Raw genomic sequence first — 21,329 nt, forward strand, 5'->3', positions numbered from 1 at the left:
CATTCACATGTCAACTGCTGCAGTCAGTATAGAAATGCTGATTATTATACTATGATAAAACATGAGCAGGATGGGCTGGTCCCACTATGAAGGCTGTTGCAGACTACTGTGAAACACAGATGGCACAGTAAATTAGAGTCTGTATTCATGCTTCCTATCTTTTCCACAATGTATTTTTCCAGTGAGAAACATAATTCTTCAGGGTAAATAAAATTTCTGAATCAGATTTTCAATCTGCATCACATGTAATGCCATGTGCAACCTGTTACTGGGATGGTATTGTCTCACCCACACACCAAGAAGAACATGCACACTTCCACCATGCCCTGAGGTCGTGACAGGTGAAGGGGGAGACACACTTGGCTGGCAGTGACACACAGGGTGGATGCAGGAGGAGCTGTCCCCTGAGCATCACCATGTAGCTGCCACTGCCAGAGGTCTGGGGCAGCTTGGCATAGCTGGGCACAGACAGGGAATTGTACTGAGGCTGTGACTGGCATTGCGTGTGTTTGCATGGGCTGCTTTGGCCTTCTTGACCTCGAAGCAGCATTACTTACTGTGACAGCATCAGCAGAGAAGGCCAGCACGTGCTTCTGCAGACAAGGACAGGAGAGAACTTACAGAGATTTATGGGCAGCACAGATCTAAGTATCATTAGTCTCAGATAATTATTAGTTACAATAACCATCATTATATAGAGTGCCTGGAATCTCCACCTTGAGTTACAGAGCTGCAAACCTTGTCCTTGCTAAGCAAAATAAACTGTATGAACTTTGTCTGACAGCAAATGGGCACCATAGCAGCTGGATAAGTGTGGCCACCCCACCATCATTCACAGGGTGAAGAACGAGCTCTTCAGCAGCCAGCCTAAAATGTTAAAGATTTAAACTCTACCTATGAGCATAATTCTAATTACCAAGAACACAATATGCATGCCAAAAAGATGTTCAGAATTTATGACTTTCTCAATCATTGTCTCACTTTGGTCTTCATTACTTCCAGGTGCCATCCCACATTAGAGTGGAAGGAAACTCAAAAAACCCTCTGAAATAAATATGGATGGCAAACAGAGGTCAGTGCACATGGCTTTCAAGTTCCAAAACTGCATCAAAATGCAAGGAGAATGTCTGATGATGGGTTAGGATGGGCTGTGAATTCAATGCCAGTCTAGGGAAAGAGGCAGTACTAACAGTAACAGAGTAATTTTAAATGCTTCTGAAATTTGGTTGGGCACTTAGGCTTTGTTGGCACATATACCATATCATAATATCAAACACAATGCAGGATTATGACAATGGAGCCCTCTTCTTGCTCAAGGTCTATCAAATTCTGTAAGTTTGCAGTATTTATGAAAATTATCCATTCTTCTGCTCTCGTGGGCATTTCAAAGTACTTCACTTAAAAGCTACAAACTGATTTTGAATGTTTATGTCTTCAAAGAAGGGCAATACAGTCATTAAAAATATACCATAAAATGCTCAGTACTTCAATCTGGCAAACCACATTCTTAAAAGGAGTTAACAACATGAAGATAATCCTGTACTATGTATGCCTGAGAAATAAAGTTTATTTTCCCAAATAAAAGCAATAGGAGAATTTTAGATTACTTTGACACAGTATCAAGCCATGCCCTCCGAATTTTGGACATTAGTGACTATTGCTCTGAATTTCATTCAACTGTAAATTCAGCAGAAAAAAAACCATCTACTTTGTTATAAAGCTGCATTTATACAGACACATAACATTGTTATAACAAAATCCAACCAGAGTCTTGTAATACACATGTATATAGCATTGCCTAATTTATAAAATTTGGTTGAAGAGTTGCCAGCTTTACAAGCAATAAATTATTATGATCAAATGAAATCTATAAATCAAAGTAGACTTACAGTAGTAATGTACATAAAAATTAATTTGCATATATGATATCAAAAGATCAAAATACTGGAAAGCAAAGTTTGTTTTAAAAATCTGTATTATAATTACAGCAGGTATGATTAACTTAGTAATAACTGTAACTTTGTATAAACACCAGGAATCACATTTACCCAGAAACCTCACAAGAAACACACAAAACAGAACTGGGCAAAAAAACCAATAGGTAACTGCACATCAGTTGTTTACAAGGCCTTGGACAAGGAGGATGCAGAAAAAGACACTCAAGTTTTATTAGGTGGGGAAGTAGAATTGGTTACATTCTGGAAAATGAAAGAAACATTTTCCTTTATCCTTTCAAGGAAAGGATCAGCAAGAGTCTGATGTTGCCCAGAGAAATGCTTCCATTGCATCAGCTGTGACATGGAAAGTGGCTTCTTTGAATTAGGCTTCCCATGGTTTTGTTCAAGCTGGCAGCTTCTAGATACAGGAGGCTTTTCTGAGGAAGTATCTGAAAAAAATGGTGCAGTAGACTAATCAGAGAAAACTAAGACAGAAAATTTCGGTCTGAATCAATAAGACAGCTGGTGATAAGAAACAAGAGAAAATAGAACAGCACATATAATCATTCTGTACCAACAAAATCCAAACATATATCCACAGTAAGAGAGGGAAGGCTGCTTCTTGCTCATTGATCAAGGTTATCAAAATTACCACATGCTAGCATAAAGACAAATCCTTTTACACATGGATGGGAAAGGAAATATCTTATTTGCCAACTTCCTTTCCTCTGTCTTCCTAATTCTGTGACATTTGGCCTGCTCTCATTCTTTGAGTAAATCTGAATCTAGATGTATGTTGCAGCAAAATGCACGCTAGCTTCAATTTCTTCCCAGAGGAATCACTCCAGCCAGCTAAGAATAATTTGAGTAGCTGTTTCATTGACTCAGCACACTAGATCTGTACAGTCTGTACATCCAGATTATGCCAATTTGGTCAATATACACAATACTGTATATCACAGTAATGAAAAGACTATTCCTCTGAGATTAATTCACTTTTAAGAGAGGATCCTAAAGCCCCAAATTGTATCAGGTCATTGCAGTGCACGTCACACTGATGGCTTTATGATTCACGTAATGCATGGGATAAATGAAGAAATAATTTTGTATGAAAAAAATTGCATCAGTACTGTTACTGGTTTAAAACTTGTCATCAAATATTTTCATAGCAGTATTATGTGCTCGTTAGAAAAGACCAGGGATATGAGCAGCATGACTCAGGCTATTCCTGGTATTTTTAAGTTTCTGAGAGCCCATAAAGACTCATAAACACAAAACTTTCCTTTTGACTGACATATGATGCTTGAAGTAGACTTGAAATACATTTTTTACTGGCCAGATGAAAATTTAGAATAGATGCATTTACAGATTCTGCCTTCCTAACTCCTAAAGTACACTATGATCAGGTAAAACAACAGGCTTATAGCTTTGTAGCTGATGTGAAGGGCAGCAGAATAGCAAGCAACCCATCTGCATGATCCATGCACAGGAAATATCCTCCTCTCAAGACCCCTATAGTTTTCTAAAGATGACCCTAGTGTGAATGGACCACAGGAGATGATGGTTGTAAGACCTGTATTATATTGTTTGGCTCCTCTTTAGTTTATCTTTTGAATCATACTTGCTAGAAATGGAGGAGACAAATCATTGGAAGTTCTTGGCTTTTCTGCACATCAGACTCTATCCCCAGTAATCTGGAATCTGGTTCTTGATGTAATTTGACAGCTTTCTGTTCTTAGGAAAGGCAAAGAGTCCAGCCAGTGGTAGCTGCATTCTGGGGTGATCAAGCTGAAGCCCATGACTCAGAACAATTTGACTAGGGAGACAATGAGCCAGCTTGTCCTCTGCTCTGTAGGAAGTCAAACCTTCCCCTCACTCTATCATCACCACCACTTAAGTCTAATAATGGCCTTCAGGATTTTCCTTGATTTACTGCCAAAAGGTTTTGTTTACTGGGAACAGGAACTACCCTTGAAAAAGTCACAGAACCCAAGAGGCCAATGTTGTGATTGAATTGATGAAACCAAAGTATGTTCAAAGCATAAGATAAGAAATCAAGATGTTAAGGCAATTGCAAGCTGCTAAATAAAATTGCAAGCACCAGTGTTCATCACAGTAGCAACACAAAATTTCCCTGGATTTCTGCAATCCAGGAGCCATACATGCCTCACTGCATACCACTGGGAAAATGTGGCCAAAAATATTTAACTCAGAAGGTGCCTTTCCCACACAGATCCTGTAATAGTACCTAAATGGAGGATGGTAAATATAGAAAATCACTTATGAAGAAACAGAAGGTCTAATTTTTCAATCATTAAAGAAAGATACAAAGATGATTTAATCAGCATTTGGAGTAAAAATAAAGCAGAAAATCAAATTCTTATGTCTACAGAAGCCCTGTGCTGTCACTAGCCAAGTCTTCCTCATTTTGGGTAGAATGAGATGAGAAAGAAGTACAAGTCTAATCTATTACCTGGGAACATGCAAACCTTCAAGGAAAAAAGTATTGGGTTTGCATTACTTCTTTTCCTGTCCCTGTCTATTGAGAACACACAGTCTTGTACCCATTTCTTGAGTGCTTTTTATTGAGGTTTCTGTGTGCATTTAGAAGACATCAGTATTGGTACCACACTATCACTCCTGTAAATAGTGCACATGAATATTTCATGCCCCAAAAGAGAAATATACCAAGGCAATAGACACTCTTTCCTTTAAGGACTAGATCAGCTATAAAAACAAAAATGGTTAGGATGCAAACATAACTTATGACCATTTATTTTTTTTAATCCTGTTTCCAACTTAAACCTATACACCTGTACAGAGCAAGGTATGAAAACAACTTTGATATGCCAGAAGAACAGGAGACAGGTCCCTACAGAAAGGATAGATGTGCATATTTGCTACTTGCATGATAAATGAACTGGTTGTTACTGCAAGAAATTAATCTTCTCTTTTCATGAAGGACTCCTATTGATTAGATAAATCAGCCAGTGTGTGGAAGATTCCATAATGAACCTCATTATTTCAATTCTCTTTTACTGAGAATCAAAGTTTTCTCCAGAGACAGACTATATATAAAGAATGGATTCCACAGCGGTGGCCAGAGATAATGAAAAACAAACTCACTTTGATGGTCAACCTTTCCCATACAGTCACACTCAAGCAAGTCATGAGTAACACAGCTGGAATCTTCATGTAGAGTAAAGAGATTTTTAAGCTCCTCAATAGAAAAATGTGTGTGCTCAGATGTCTTGGAAAGGTCTACAACTGCCCCAGAAAGGTCTTGTTTGCTGATCTGTCTTTGATAAATCTTTTCTTCTATTGAACCTGTATTGAAAAGAAAAACAGATAAATTGGGATAGTTTTTGACCAGTATTTACAAAGAAGTCAATTCCATTTCTTGATACCAATATACAGAGGAAATGCTAAATCACTATTTTCATTTATTTAAGAAAGAGCAAAGCAAAGGCAAGTGAATCAATGTGATGTCTCCATCTTAACTGAAGTCAGAACAAATATATATTTTTAAAGACCAAATTATTTCCAAAACTATTCTCTCTCTTTATTTTATGGACAAAATGTCAACATCTGTCTCACTCTGGCTAAGTTGAGCACCATCTCTGACCTGTGGTTAGCAGCCTGTAGATATGGACAGCACGTTTCTGACCATCTCTCCACACTCTAGCCATTGCCTGAGGAAAGCAAGAAGATGAAGAGCATTAACAGCCTGCTGTACAAGGATACTTCGCTAAAGCTTGTAGCCTTCACTGACTGAATTACCAGTTCTGCCCACTTCTTCAAAGAGATGTTGTCTGGATAATGCATTCCCCAATAGTTCTCTGTGATTGTTTCTGTAAGTTTTCTAGTATTAATTGTAAACAGTTTTGAAAATATAATTTACTTTCTGCCATTTATGCTTCTCTTCCTTTCTGTACACAAAAGTAGGAAAGTAGGTGTTTCAATTATTTCCTGAAAGAAATCCCCTCTTCAAATTTGTTTTCCAAGCATTAACAAATATTTAATATTTCAGGAATACTGATAATTCTCCTCATCTCCAAAATTGGGGTTTTTTTTCACAATATGCCTTTAAAAGTTACTTTTACATTTCTATTGAAATTCTAAAAATGATTGTTTGCACCTCCTTTCTGAAACAAACAAAATGTGAAACTGAGTACTGCTATATGATCTTTTTTTAAAAAACTTATGGGTCACACCTACATCTTCAGTACAAACACACACAACAGGCTTGCAGTCTCTGGCAACCTGTAGCAATTTTGTCTGATTTACCAGACTTTTTCAAGCAACAAGACAAGTGACCACATGAGGGTACTAATTCACCCTGAGAAGAGGAGCAAGGGCTTATTTCAGGTATTAAGGACACGGCATTACTCTACAATAAAAAGTTTCTTACTGAGTTCATAAAAATATTTTTTAATTGTTATTTTTAAGGACTATTTTAACTGAAGACTCTTATGCTAACTAAATAATCCCTTGAGGCCAACAGTGCCTTCACAAGAATAGCACAGCGTTGGCTTTCTTTTCTTTCTTTTGGCATCACTGCCATGTGATTTTCTCATTCTTGCAATTGTGATCAGAGTCTCTCCCTTTTTCTCAGGGATTGCAAATCAACAGCAACGTTTGCTATGCAATCTAATCCCATTTTCCTTTTCTTTTTAGAAACACAGCATCTCTCCAGATAAAAAGACATGAAGAGACAAAGAGGATACATGACTCACTCCTCTGAAGAAACTAGAATTTAATCTTTTTATTTTTTTACTGCAAGAGGGCTTCTACTGATCCCAGTATATATAATATGACAGACAAATATTTCTTCTTTTCTTCTCAGGAAGAGTTTTCCCTCATTGTTGTACTTGTCCAGACACAATGTGATAATTGGTAGCAGTAAGACATGTAAAGTCAGGCAATTCAAAATCAGTCAAGAATTCATTTGATGCCCATCCCAACCCACATGTACACAGTTGTTACCAGACCTGAATATCTGTAGCTGGATTCCAGTCAATATCATACAGGATCAAATGAGATGCTCCAACCAGGTTCAGTCCCACTCCACCAGCCTTTGAACTCAGCAAAAAGATGAAAGCTGGGCTGAATTTGCTATTGAAAGCATCCACAATATGTTGTCTCTGGGAGACAGGAGTATGGCCATCAAGTCTGGTATAGGAGTATCCATAATGTTTGCATACATCTTGTAATACATTTAATGTCTGAGTGTAATTGGATACCAGCACAACTCTGTCAAACAGTAAAACAAAGTCATCAGCCTAGACCTTGGTAAAATTAAAGTCCAATAACAAATCGCTGAAGACGTAGAAGAAAATAAAATTAAGGTGAAAAATTACACATCAACTCAGGGTTACTTTTACTTTCTACAATATAAAACATTTCCAGTTAATTAGAAGCACATACCAGATCTGGATGCTTTATACTTACAGTCAAGCATTCAAGTGTTAAATAATTAATGTCTCCTTTTGCAACAGAATTTGGCATAATGCAGATTGCAGCACTCACAACCAATCACAAAGATAGATTTTAGATTTTTTTAAAATCTGTTTATACAAAATAACTGTTGTTAAGACAGCATTTGCAGAGGATGTTGTAGGAGCTAATAAATAATGTATATATAAAACTCTACTTACTGAAAAAGCTACTATGAATTTCTACAGAAAACATCAGAAAATTCTAACAAAAATTATAATTAAAGTCAAGTAGGACAGCAGAGAGACTTTCCTACATTTTATGGCTGAAAAGAACAGGGATGAAGACTACACTGAGTTTTTTTAGAAAGCAAAATTAGTCTGATCCCTTACAGTAATGGTCCAAGCTATGTTGGTCTATTTTCTCTGAAATTTTGTCTAATTAGGTTTCAAAGGTTTGAAAATCCAGCATTCCTATCCTCCCAAATATTGAGGATGATTCTACTAAGTAGACAAATGTCTTTTGAATTTAAGCCATAAGTAAAAGAACAGAGCATTTTCTGCCAGATCTCATTTGGAGGTCTTTAGTCATCTAAACTAAATGTAATATACTTGATTTTTTTTAAGAAGAATAAATAATTATTAATTTCATTATTTTTTAAAAATAATTTTGATTTAAAACAAGTTCTGAAGAACTAGACAAATAATTTCAGGGGAAAATGAAAATATTAACATTTTAGAAGTGGTTTCGAATATTTTTATTATTACACTTTACAGCTGAACTACATCCATTATCTGTTTGTAAAGACTTTGCAAGACTTATTTTTTTGTCAATCAACATAACATCCACAGCTTTGTCTGCACTCAAAAATAGAATATAAACTTCAGATTAGGACTGGAATTGAGTCTGTATATTGCAAAAACTGTTCAGTACCAACAAAAGCAGAGAAACCAAAGAAAAATAAATATGAGCTGCACTGAATTAATGCAACAAAACTTAAAGGCATAAAGTAATGCCTCAAATCAGCAGCCCCTAAAGTACTGCTACAGAGAGATACAGGTTTTACTGACACTCCTGGTTTCACTGACCTACAAAAACTAAGGCCAATACATTTAGATATTCAGCTGTCACTGGTTTCAATGGACGCTAAGTATATAAACTCCAGCAACAGGCTCAACTTTCTGATTTGTGAAAAAAAGTATCTTCAGATTCCATTACACCAGTGTCAAGAGATCTGCTCTTACTACCCACTACTGAATTGCAGTGTGTCCTCTTCAAACATCACTTGAAATAAAAGTTAAAACTGAAATACTTTTGGAACAGTTGGACTTTAAGGCATGAGTCCATAAAAAATTATCCTGGGACACCAGGTCATGTGAGATTCCCACAAATCAGCAATTGCACAGAAATTAATCATGTGCATCCTATTACCCCATGATAGCCAGAAGTTTTCCTACATGTCAGTGGCATCTACTACAGGGGAAATAAGTGGTTGCTGGGCAAGTTCATCTGTGGAGAATGTTTGCCCTGAACTTTAGAAAAGGCAGCAAGCAGTGAGCAGTTAAGCATGATTAAAGAGGAAATAATTTATAATCTAGTAATGAAAATATTTCAGTGCAATTTCATAGAATAACACATCTTCTCATGAAGATACAAAGAATTAGAAAGCCTCTACAAGTACAGGGTGCAGCACAACGGCTGTAGCAAACCATCTTACTTGCTTTACAGTGTAAAAAATTCAAGTATCACAACCTGGAAAAAATATGAAGACCATCTTTAAAAATTATGTCAGCTAGAAGTTCTAAATTCACAATTTAACAAGAAAGCCAGGACTACAATGTTTAAATTAATTTGGCACCCCTGCAAACAGCTGCAATACCTTTATTTTGAATATTATACTCCCATGCATTTGAAAAGCAAATCAATATCCAGAAGGTCACTCCCATTACCTCCCTTCTGCCTTTCTTTCACACTTGCCTTTCAGAAGAGTTGAGCTCATGGATTGCTGCCAACAACTTCACCAGCACCTGCAATTTTCCTGAATCAGTTTCACGGAAAGTGTCTGAAGTATAATCTTGTGGGAAGACATCTATTACACCTTCATAGAGGCTGGACTCATCATATTCCTCAGACATAGGATCACAGCTTTTTTCCTGTTGAAAAGAAAAGGATTAAAATTCCATATCCCCTCTAACATAATTTTTTTTAAAGATTGCTATATTTTTATCACAAAGACAAAAGGAGGCATAAAAAGCTGCCACAAAGCAATGTACTATGTGAGCATGACAACCTTCCAACACGGGATTGAAAGCAAAGTTTTAAAATACTTATAGTTTATATTAGTTTACATTCTCTAATCTAATACATTGTTTGAAGCTAAGGAGAAAGTTGAAATACTTAGAACTGAAAAATGTGTACAACTTCTCCACTTAAGCAACCACATAAATGTATTTCCACAGTAAAGATATATCTAAACCTTGGGAGTGAGGAGGAAATCAATACATTGTGTATTCTTTCTAAATCCCATAATTATTATGAAACTTCCCAATCATTCACTCTGTTTAGGAAAATACTGTCATTAAGATTCAGTTATACTACTGAAAATGAAGAAAAGCTGGCAAGCAAAACCAATAAAATAGTAGAAACACAGGTTATATTTTGCTGTACTTAGAAAATCAGTGTTTCACAGGGAGGAAAAAGCCAGACCATTCAAATGCCAAAACCATAATGGCAAAAAATGATTTGCACATACAGTCCTCTCCATCCCTCTATTTAATAAAGGCTTGTGTTTTTGCATATGAAAGGTTTCTAATGCTTACACTATGAAGTAAAGGCAATGAACTTGGCAGCATTGAAAGCTACAGGGATACTGCACTGTGCATATTCCACCAAAGTCATAAAGTACATCTTTAAAGAAAGATTTACATTTCCACCCACCTTACTTGGACTTCAGCTAGGGGCCATTGACGTTACTATTACCAAGTTCTAATTATCATACTATTTGCCTATGGGAATAAAAACATTTTTTTATGTACAACCGTAGGAGAAGTGGTAATGGGGACATCTAGTACCACTGACATCTTGAGCCTGCAGCTCCCAGGGTCATTAAGCTTGAAAAAGTGAAAATATCATGTGGTCAGGGAGCTTTCAGAGAAACCAGCAGACATACTAGTAATACTAGTACATACTAGTAATCTAGACTAGTAATCCCTAGTTAATAGTGCTCTTTGTAAAATTCACATTTATATGCATTTTTACAAATATTCAGAGACAAGGTTAAGACGGAAAATAGATTAAGAAAGAGAAAACAGCATAAGGCAATAGGAAACTAGTGAGATACTCTTCCTGAGCACATTCAGATTTCCTAACACTTGTGCTTTTGAAAGCAGACTTCCTAGAGCAAGCTGCATGTGAGAGTATGGAAATGACCTTAAGCAACAGGCACATTGATAACACAGCTTTAGTGACACGTGTCTGCTGAAATGACTAATTGCAAGCACACACCCCCATGCAAATAGATACCTTTACAGCTTTAAACAGAAGACATGGATGATTGCAAAGTTTTTTCAGAGCTCCTATACATATTAGGTGGGGACTATTTTCCAGCCTGCCTTGCAGACAGGATGTAATGGCACGAGAACTAAGCAGTTTTCTATACAATTCAAGTTGCAGCGCTGTTGGTCGGCAGAAGATTATGCTCTCCTTTTTGGGGGGCAGAAATTTGTTTATAACCTCCTGTGTTCTTCTTAGAATAAAGAGTCCAGTGAGGCGTGTGAGTTCTGCTGCTCTTTTTTCTCCTAATTCCTTTTCCTCCTAAAAGAACAAAGCACAAAATTAATTATAATCGTGTATTTCATCAGAATAATGTTCTGTATGATTTTAATTAGGTATTTAAATAACCTCTTAAAAGTATGATACCACTTTCTGACATGGGACTGTAATGACCAATTCTTCTCCAATTACTACCACTGCATTAATACTATGTCTGGTTTCTAAAGTCTTAAACAAAGGAAAATAATGTCCCAGATGACATCCAAGGCTTGAATTATATTCTAGAATTCTATTCTCAAGATACAGTGAAAGCATGCAGACCTTGCAGTGCTGTGGAGAAGCTAAGAATGGATAAAGTATTGTCACATGGCAATGCACATGGCTTATTGGGGAATGCAGGTGTTGGAAGCACAGCTGTTGCCTGATAATTAATAGGCAGCTGAAATGAGGTGATTTTAACATGTGTGTTCTCCTTCTGCTCCCTTTGGAAAACAAGTGACTTCATGTCAAATAGGAAGGTGAAAAGCTTCAGCTACTATTAGTAGCCCTGAGCTTCACTTTGCTCCACAAAATACAAATTTCATTTTACTATGAATTTTCTTCTATAACAGAATTTTTTAACCCAATACCTCTGTTGCTGAAGGTTCTCTAGATCTGACAATTGGTTCCTCATATATTTTTCTATACGTGGATAAAGAACCAAGTATTCCTGGATTCACAAACTCTATTAATGCATAAAATTCTTGCAAGTCATTTTGGATTGGAGTACCTTGAAAGAGAAAAAAAAAAATCTGCAATTGGTTATTTTTACTTTAAACTGATAGAAGTACATTGAATGCAAGCATTAATATTGACAATGTATCTTGAAAACAGATGTTTTATTTCTGTGTGAATTACTCAGAGTCCTGAATTGATCTAAAACTTTACCATGAATGACAAGATACTGTACTCCTAACTAAATGGACTGCAGATATAATTGTTCTGACAAAGGAATTTAAAAAGTCAAGTTCTAAATCAATTTTACTAAATAACTACAAAGGAAAACATTGAGTGCAGAATCCCAATTCCCTTACAGAAGATCTAAGGCTCCTTGCTTGGCCCTGAAGACTAACATATTTTGTCTTTATGTAAAAACAATTGGAAATAACCTGTTTTTATAACACCTGAGATTTCTTCATTTAATACCCATTCCCCAAATTCCAACTGATCTCATGCTTTTTTTTACCCCAATCTAGCACTATCAACATAAAAAATACTAAAAGATACTAACCAGTAAGAATAATTCTCCTCTCACAAGACAGACTAGTAAGGGCTGCAGTTGTCTTAATAGTGCTGTTTTTCAGCCGATGTCCCTCATCACAGATCAGGAGGTTAAATTCTACAGCCTGAATTTGATCTGAAGATCTCAACAGCATCTCGTAACTGATTATCATAACAGAATAAAGTGGAGAACTGATAAATTCTTCTACTTTGTGGTCCTGCAGGCATAAGGAAAATAAATCATACAACTATTCCATTGGAAATCACTTCCTTAAAAATCATCACATTCCTTAAAAATCCAGTGACTACAGAAATTTCTTCTCACATGACACAAGGTATTTACTATCTCCTTCATGACTTCGGATTATTGATTCTTTCCTAATTTGCGAAAGAGATCTGATACAGCAATTTAGAATTTTACCACCTCATTAAAAGAAAAATTATTATTCTTTTAAGCCTTTAAGTCCTCTGGAGACACAATACCATGAAGGTGAAAAGCACGGAGTTCTTGTAATAGCTTTCCACTGCTGGCATTTGGGTAAGCTTCAAATGAATAATTAAAGCCAAGATAATGAAGGGCCACAGGTAGCTCCTTGTACATTCACTTTGGATCTCAGCCTGGTAACGTCCAGTAGGAAATTACCACAGTCTACCAGAATTCCTTTTGTAGATTTTAATTTAATTTTATATTATTGAATATTATAGCCTATTGGTATTATTTAACCTACTGAATTGGTTCTAGGTCTCAGGATATAGAAGAGCAAAGTTCAGCTTGCTTGGAGCACAGGTGGGAGGGATTCTGCAGGGTGCTTTCATGGAGGTCAAAGGAACTCCCAAGTGCTGGGAGTTTTTCAAGGATGATTTTCTGGCAGCATGAAAATAGTTCATCCCCTTTAAAGACAAGGGAAACAGGTGGAGCAAGAGACCCCTTGGCGTAACTGAGAGCTTCTGAGTCAAAATCAAAAGTAAAGTGCACCAGCAACGGAAATGTGGATAAACACCTGTTGAGATCTACAAGGGCATTGCCAGGGCCTGCAGAGATGCAGACAGAAAAGCAAAAGCTCAGCTAGAAATTAATTTAGCCAAAGATGTTGGGAACTGCAAGAAACAGTTCTCCAGGTATGTAAAAAAGAAGCAGAAACAGAAGGAAAATATTGGCCCACCAATAAACAGGAGAGGTGAATTAGTCACAGCACCTTCTTTACCTCTGTCTTCACCAGCACTGCTGGGTCCCCAGCCCTAGAAACAAAAATCCAGGCTAATTACAGACCCACCAGGGTCAGTGAAGGAAGGTGGGGGTGAGCTCTTACAGGAGCTTGACCCCTATGGATTAATGGGCCCTGACATTGCCAGGGTATTAAGAGAGCTGACTGACATCATTGCAAGGCCAATGCATAACTTCTGGAGAAGTCAAAGGAGAGTACGGGATGTGCCAGAAGATTGGAAGGACAATACCCCCATCTACAAGTAGGGTTTAAAGGAGGAACTTCTAAGTTATGGAATGAATCTTCATGGGAGCTATCACATGTCAGAGGAAGCAAGGGATTGGGAAAAGCCAACATGAACTCACCAAGGACAAACTGAGCTTGACAAACCTGGTCACCCTCTGTGACAAAGTAAGCTGCTTGGTTGGTGTGGGCTGGGTGGACTTTGCCTCCTGGATTTCTCCAAGGCTTTCAGAGTGGTTTCCCACAGCCAGCCTCTGGAAAAGCAGATGGGCTGTGGTGTGGACAAGTGCTCCATGTGGTGGTGGGAGCTGGTTGAGATGCAGCACCCAGAGGGTGCTGGTCAATGGCTCCTCCTCAAATGGGCAGCGTGGCACAAGTGGGGTCCCCCAGGACTGATGTCAGGCCCAGCTCTGTTTAATATCCTCAGAAAATGATTGGGAAGATGGGATCAAGTGCACCACAATGAAGTTTCCCAGTGATACCAAACTGAGTGGGAAAGGGGACACTTTGGAAGAGAGAGCCACCCTGCAGGAAGATTTGGATAGGCTGGGGAGTGGCTAACAAGAATCTGATGAAGTCCAGCAAGGGCAACCATCAGGTCTTGCACCTGGGAAAACATAACCCAGGTGTGCAGCGCCATAGGGCTGCGATCCACCCAGCTGGGGAACATCTCTGTGGAAAGGGATCTGGGGATTCAGGTGGACAATCAGATCAGCATGAGCAAACAGTGCTGTGCTGGCACAGAGAGGCAACAGGGTGCTGGGCTGTATCCACAAGGGCATCACCAGCAGAGATCCAGAAGTCATGGTCCCACTCTGCTCAGGGCTCATCAGGCCACACTGGAATACTGTGCTCAGTTTTAGTCCCTGCTCTGCAGAAAAGATGTGGACAGGCTGGAGAGGGTCCAGAGAAGAGCCACAGACTGGGAAGCCTGTCAGAAGGGGAAAGGCTGAGAGAACTGGATTTGTTCAGCCTTGAGAAAAGAGGACTTAGGGGAGACCTCCTCACCATGTTCCACTATTTAAAGTGAAGATGGAGACTCCCTTTTTACAAGAAGTCACATGGAAAAGACAAGGGATAATGGGTACAAGGTTACTCCTCAGGAAGTTCCAATTGCACATGAGGAGAACGTTTCACAATGAGAATCACCAGCCATTGGAATAATCGCCCCAGGGGAGTGGTGGAGATTTGTCCGGACAGGATGCTGGGCCATCTTGTCCGGACAGTGCTTTTGCCAAGAAACGTTGGACTGCATGACCCTTGAGGTCCCTTTCAACAGGATATTTCACGATTATTCTATGATTAACTTTGTTACTAGCCCTTAACATTGATGGGTTGGCCAACAGGTAAGGTCACCCTGGGATTCAGGAAATAAAGAGTCCATAACCTGCCCCAGAAAACATGTCTGTCTACTGATAGATTTCTAATCTCTGTATTACTGGTCAGAAAATGACTGCAACCATCTCCTCTCTTATATACCCCTCAAGCCCTTTTCCTTCAAAAGACACCAAGAATTTTCCTGTCTATTGAAGGAAATGCACACACTAAATAGTCACTGTAATGGGACAGAGCACTTCCTCCAAAAAAGAAACAGTTGTATTTCTGTGCAGACTTGTAAATGTGCTAGGATAGTCTACCTGTCTTGCAATTATGCATAAAACTGGAAAAATCTCCTGTGGGCATGTCCCTTACCCTTCCACTTGGCTCCAGATGCTAATTTCCTGAATGTTTCTTCCTATGTCCTAACAGTGTTCACTAACTAAGCAGGCTACAGGCGCAGCTGACAAGCTGCAACCTCTTTAATTGTGAAAACAAATCAGTCTAGAGCCTTAGAAGGTATTTTTATTTCCAAACAAGATCAGTTACCAAACACAGACAACTAAGTCTGGAGCCAGATGGTGTAATACATTGTAAAAGCAGCACAACTTAATTATCACAACCTTTAGAGCCTCCTAGCAGGTGATTCAATGAATCCATGGGATGAATCCAGCACATTAATCTCACAAAGTACCATGCAGCAGATCAGCCCCCCACATGCTGCTCACAATGAGGCCCAGCACATCAGAGGAAGCAAAGAGTAGTAAGGACCAGGTAACAAGGATGTGCACCCATTTTTCCAGGTGTTTGGGATTGGACTTCAGCATTCCTGTTGTTTCCAGGACTGTAGTTAACTGCCTGTTTTCTTGTTGTATTTTTACTGCCATTTTCAAAACAGGAGCAGAAAATTTCCCAACACAGGAACAGAGACACAGAAGAGCCCTGTAGGGAAGACCCAGTGTTGTCCCAGCCCAATATACAGGCTCCACATTGCAGCCTTGAAGACAGAGGCAATGCCTCTCTGAACTTCTCCTGGCATAGTCAAGCATCAGAAGATGCCCAGGGTTCAGAAACCATTTTCTTTTTGTACACTTTCAGGCTGTGAGCTGAGATGGGGAAAGTGCTGAGGCACTGGAGAACAGCCACCAACATCCCCCCTGGAAAAATATCAAGTATGCAGCAGAGTTTGAACTCCTTAAAAAAAAATGCAGGAGAGTCCCTTACAAGCCTCCTGCAGTCAAATATAATGTATTTCCTACTGTATGTAACAACAGCAGTGGTTGAAAGATGAAAAATTAAAACAAATTTACAAGCTAATTTCAAATAATTAAATCATACTCTTAACTGGCTGCAAGATATGTCTATATTATAGCCTCCAATTTAACAATTATCCAAAGTGACTTGACAGATTTAAGTGAGCTGCCTGGAGCCACATATGGAGCAATTATCAATCAGTATTAGGGGTCCATAATGTCCCAGACTTCCTCTTTGAACAGGCCTTTCTTTGCACTCATTCAAATCCAATGTTGCTGGTAAAGTGTGAATTCAAAAATGCTGAATCATAAAGCAATGTAGACCTGTAATTATTTTTCCAGATATTTTGACTTCAAAACCAAATCAAAACAACTCCAGTAGGAAGTGATACTCTGCAGACAGATAAAGGAATTATTCTCTCAAACACATTGCAAATGCTTAAAATAGGAATTAACAAGACCTAAAAGCAACCTTTGTGGAGATGCCTTCCTTTTAAAAGCAATGTTCTCTACATGGCATTTGCATATTAACATAATTAAACCATAATCACATTTTAAAAGCAGATAATATCCTGGTGTTTTAAAAAGTCTGGTACTGAAGGGTTAGGATCAGTTTGTGGCGTTTCAGTGTGAAAGTGAGCAAAACATTTTAAAAAGTCTAGCAGTACTTTGAATGCATTCCTTACAGACAGGAACAGAAGAAAATGCTGGAGACAAGCTCCTTCTTTAAGTTATACTGGAGAAATAACAGTATGGTAATTGCTGTTTTCCCAGAGAAGATAGACAGTAACTTATTGTGAAATACCTCATTATACACCAGGCAAGTCATATTGTGTCTTCCTTTTGCATGACAGTGTATTCTGTGGTATTTGGAAACACAGTTGTTAAAGCTGCTGAGTGTCCCCAGTCAAATAGGTCCAATGGGATGAGTAACAGTTTTAAAATTATTTAAATTTAAAGAAAATGAAAGCTACTGTCATTTTGGGGCATAGTAACTGTCATCAAATTCAGGTTTTCTCCTCCCAACATTATTCATAAAAACTGCAAGAAAACGTTTAATTATCTCTAACTAGCCTCTCAGGTTAAAATGTTGCCATATTATATTTCGCCTTGTATCCATTTCTTTTAGGAAATTTCATTTCTCCCATCCCAACCTATATTATATTACAGTTCCTGGCAAGTCAGTTTGCTTCATTTCCACAACCTGAAAAAAGTTACTAAGAAAAACAAATTATGCACAATGCACCTATTATACATGCATTGTCTTCAGTGGAAGATCAACAGTTTCAAGAGTGTGCCAATAATGAGTCGAATTTAAAGAAATTATTATTGTTACAAAATTGTGTACAATCTACCAAGAAGTAAACTTCCATTGAAAACTTCTGCTTCACCTGAAATATTAATTCTTCCAATAAGCATAATTCTAGGAACTAAAGGCAAATGTGGTTGTTGTAAGAATTGGATAACCTTTAGCATGAAGTACTATTTGTTTCATCAGTCTACCTGTATGAAATTATTAGTTTAAAAAATAAATTTGGAAGATAAGTATCTTCATCTTTGTTGCAAGCACCCATGGAGGTACTACAAGCTCTCCACTTCCCTGGAACTTGTGAATATTAACACCAGCAGGAACAGCTTCACTACAAGAGGGGACAAGGATCAGCATCATTCTGCTTCTTAATAAGATTTGTACTTGTCTGTATTCTTCTAGAGACAAGAGATAGTCTCATTACCTAACATTGAGACTCTAGGCTTGGTAACTCTTGAGACTTTAAATCATCCCAACAGAGATCTAACTCTTGACTGTGACAGAAAGGGAATAACCTTCTGAAGTACCCCAAAATAAGCAGCCAAAACAAATTAGAAGTTTTCAGTACAGAACAAAAGCAACTACCACAGAAACAGGTAGATGCTTTGGTATGTAAACAGGGAAGGTGTGCACTTTGATACACAACAGAAAACTCCTTAAACTGAAGGGGCACAGGGAGGACCATGTCACCTTTTACAACTTCCAAGGGGAAACCAGAAGAAAGATGAGACAGACATATGCTACATGTGAGCTTGGGTTATGACTGGTGACTGACAGCAAAATACCATATGGACAATTATCTGAAGAAGAAATAAAGTACTATAAATAAATATTAACAGAGAATTACTAGGCTTGGTCTCTAGTTTAAAAAAAAAAGGAAGAGGAAAAAACCCCATAATTCCTATATTCTGAGCCAATAATGACCTAATTCCCATTTGGAAATAAATCTTACCTGATCAACTGTAAAGACTTTGATCCTTTCACTTCCCAACCATTTCTGAAATTCTTTTTTCCAGTTTTTCACCAGACTCCCAGGGGTGACCACCAGTGCTCGCTTTAGCATAGGTCTGCATCCATAGGGCCCCTGGCGCAGGAGAGTCCAGACAAGGGCAATGCACTGCAGGGTTTTTCCCAAGCCCATCTCATCAGCCAGAATAGCTCCAGATCTGCCACTAACTCTGTAAGAGGTAATGAGGTGCTGGTATCATTTTAAAGGACATTTCTGTAACTATCCACAACTGCTTCAGGGATTTGCTTCTGTGCTTGTTTTCTGAAGTCTAAAGAACCTATTTAAACTTATTATGTCTCCTGTAGGTTTTTATTCAGTTGTACTAGGAGATCTTGGAATGAAAATTCTCATTTTCTACAGTAACTCATTAGTCCTCTAAAACTGAAGTTTAAATCTGCCTTTAGAACTAGAATTATCCAATACCTTAAGGAATCTATGACTTGAGAAAACTCTTTTGAAAACAATGCTCTATTTTTTTAACAGGTTAAAGTAACATCTTTTTTTCTAAATGCCAGAATTATAAATTGCATGAATAATTTTTAATTATATGAAATATAAATCCCAGAAAGCAGTTGTTCTTCAGCATGGCTTTGATTATATCTGTGTTTACAAAATTTGGTATGTAGAAATGACAGGCCTTTTGGTGCACTAGCTTCTCATGACATCTGGCAAAATCATGGCAAGTGTGATGCTACATTTAGGTCAGAAAAAACTTGTGCAGCTGCTTTTGGGAGAAAATTACTAACATTAATTAACTGAAAAATTGCTCAACACTTCCCAGGATGTCACATTTCAAACATGGGCAGGAAAATATTATAGGTATTAAAAGCTAAAAGGATAATTATTACCTTACCTCATTCCCATTACACATTCATACAGAAATATAATTCCTTCTTTCTGATGTGGGCGGAGATTACTTGCAATGTAAGGATCTACAACTACATCCACCACAGGTAAACCAGCCTTATTGAACATCCACTGATGACTTGCATTTGGTCGTGGCATAACCAGAGAATCTTCAAGTTCAAAGCATAATCAAGCATTACTCTTAGTCTGTTAGCAAAACTTATTAAAGTTAATGATCTAATTACTGTTAAAAATACTGTTTATTTTATTGACCATTCTCAGACTGAAAATACAGTTATAAGTACCTAGATTGCCTTCTGCAATAAAGCATTATTTTAAAGAGGTTTTCCAAATAGTTTTTTTCTCAAAGGTAAAGATGATAAACTGAGAAATATGAGATTTTTTGGATGAGGTAAAACTGCCTACCTCATCAAGCAATAAAAGTTGCTTGATGACTTCAAATTCATAAAGTTAAATTCATAGAGTTAAATTAGAAGAAGTTCCAAAATACTTCTGAATTGAAAATCTAAGAAAAAAACCAATGACCTACATAAAATCTAAATACTCTAAATAGTACATTTCAAGGGGATAGTCTTGCAGTAGCCTATAAAGACTTCTCTGCCCAAGAAACAGAGATAAAAGCCACTGATTTGCTAAAGAAAAATAAGGGAGGATTGGGTGTGAGCTGACAAAGATTTCACCAGTGCATGAATAAAAAGTTGACGGGTTTGAAGACATACAGAGGCAAAGAGAGAATGAAGTATTGAGTAACATCTGAATAACAGTTCTGCTTGTCATAATCTGTTTACAAACATTATGATTTTGCTAGACAATGTCCATTCTTGGGTTGCTCCTGCTGCTGCTACACACCTTCACTGAAAAATTTTATTGTCAGAAGACAGAATGAGAAAGCAATTTATGGCTTCTGGTATTTTTATGTCACCAGAGTAAACCTATACTGATAATTTATTCATGGGAATAGGTTGGTTGAAGGCTTATATCAGTCAGGGAGATTTTGTTTCCTACTGACAAAGGGTTGAGTTCTGATGGATTAAATCAAATTGCATGTGTAGGTATTTAAAAGCCAGTGGTGACAAAAAATAACTTTTCTGACAAAAATCTGCATGAAAACGAGGAAAAAACAAGGCTTGAATAAACACTGGACTAAAAGCTTAGAAACTGTATGTGGAAGATGTAGCTTTACATCTTTGTCACCGTGCTCTGTTCTGCTGGCTTTCCATTCTGTAGAAGCTGCATTTTAATCAACTATAATCATAGACTTCATGGTGAAGTGAAAACCTCTGACTGTTCCAATATCAAGGTCCTGGTCTTGTAAAGTATCTCAGTAACTTCTGCAAGAGGCAATGCAATCAGGCATTAAAAAATGTGATCCTCCTGTGTAAGCAAACCTAAAGCCTGAGAGTCCAACCTATTGATGTGTTGAGAGCTCTCAAAATATGATACGAGGTATTCAAATTCACTAGAAGTCACGCTGTCTAGAAGACAACTAGAATAAAAAGTAACTCTTTAACAAACTAACAACTTTGCAGAAACAGCAAAGTTGTTAATTTACATGCTGAATATATTGGCCTTTTCGGTCAGATTTTCAGTTAGAATGCTTATGCAGCATCATCTTGCAATCTCAGGAAGGAACATTCTTAGATAAAATGTAATCAGGCTAAATTAAGACCAGAAGTTGGTGTTAATAAGGATGCTCTTTTATAATTACCACTTGACTAAGAT

The 21,329-nt window shown here is 37.7% G+C and overlaps 1 protein-coding gene across 2 annotated transcripts in view; it reads right to left on the minus strand.

Moving 5' to 3' along the window:
- Positions 1 to 1,552: 1,552 nt before the first annotated feature.
- The window catches only part of RAD54B (RAD54 homolog B), a 63,973-nt gene continuing 44,196 nt past the window's right edge, over positions 1,553 to 21,329 (minus strand). For both annotated transcript variants that reach the window (XM_030971267.1, XM_030971268.1), the window contains 10 exons: positions 19,594 to 19,756; positions 18,684 to 18,909; positions 12,415 to 12,622; positions 11,774 to 11,913; positions 10,896 to 11,186; positions 9,351 to 9,526; positions 6,929 to 7,190; positions 5,563 to 5,629; positions 5,064 to 5,264; positions 1,553 to 2,386 (listed from right to left, as the gene is read on the minus strand). In XM_030971267.1, the coding sequence (XP_030827127.1) occupies positions 2,160 to 2,386; positions 5,064 to 5,264; positions 5,563 to 5,629; positions 6,929 to 7,190; positions 9,351 to 9,526; positions 10,896 to 11,186; positions 11,774 to 11,913; positions 12,415 to 12,622; positions 18,684 to 18,909; positions 19,594 to 19,756 (1,961 nt within the window). In that variant the 3' untranslated portion in view covers positions 1,553 to 2,159. The remainder of the gene's footprint in view (positions 2,387 to 5,063; positions 5,265 to 5,562; positions 5,630 to 6,928; positions 7,191 to 9,350; positions 9,527 to 10,895; positions 11,187 to 11,773; positions 11,914 to 12,414; positions 12,623 to 18,683; positions 18,910 to 19,593; positions 19,757 to 21,329) is intronic.

The sequence above is a fragment of the Camarhynchus parvulus genome, chromosome 2 (genome assembly GCF_901933205.1).
Source record: "Camarhynchus parvulus chromosome 2, STF_HiC, whole genome shotgun sequence".
NCBI classification, from domain to species: domain Eukaryota; kingdom Metazoa; phylum Chordata; class Aves; order Passeriformes; family Thraupidae; genus Camarhynchus; species Camarhynchus parvulus.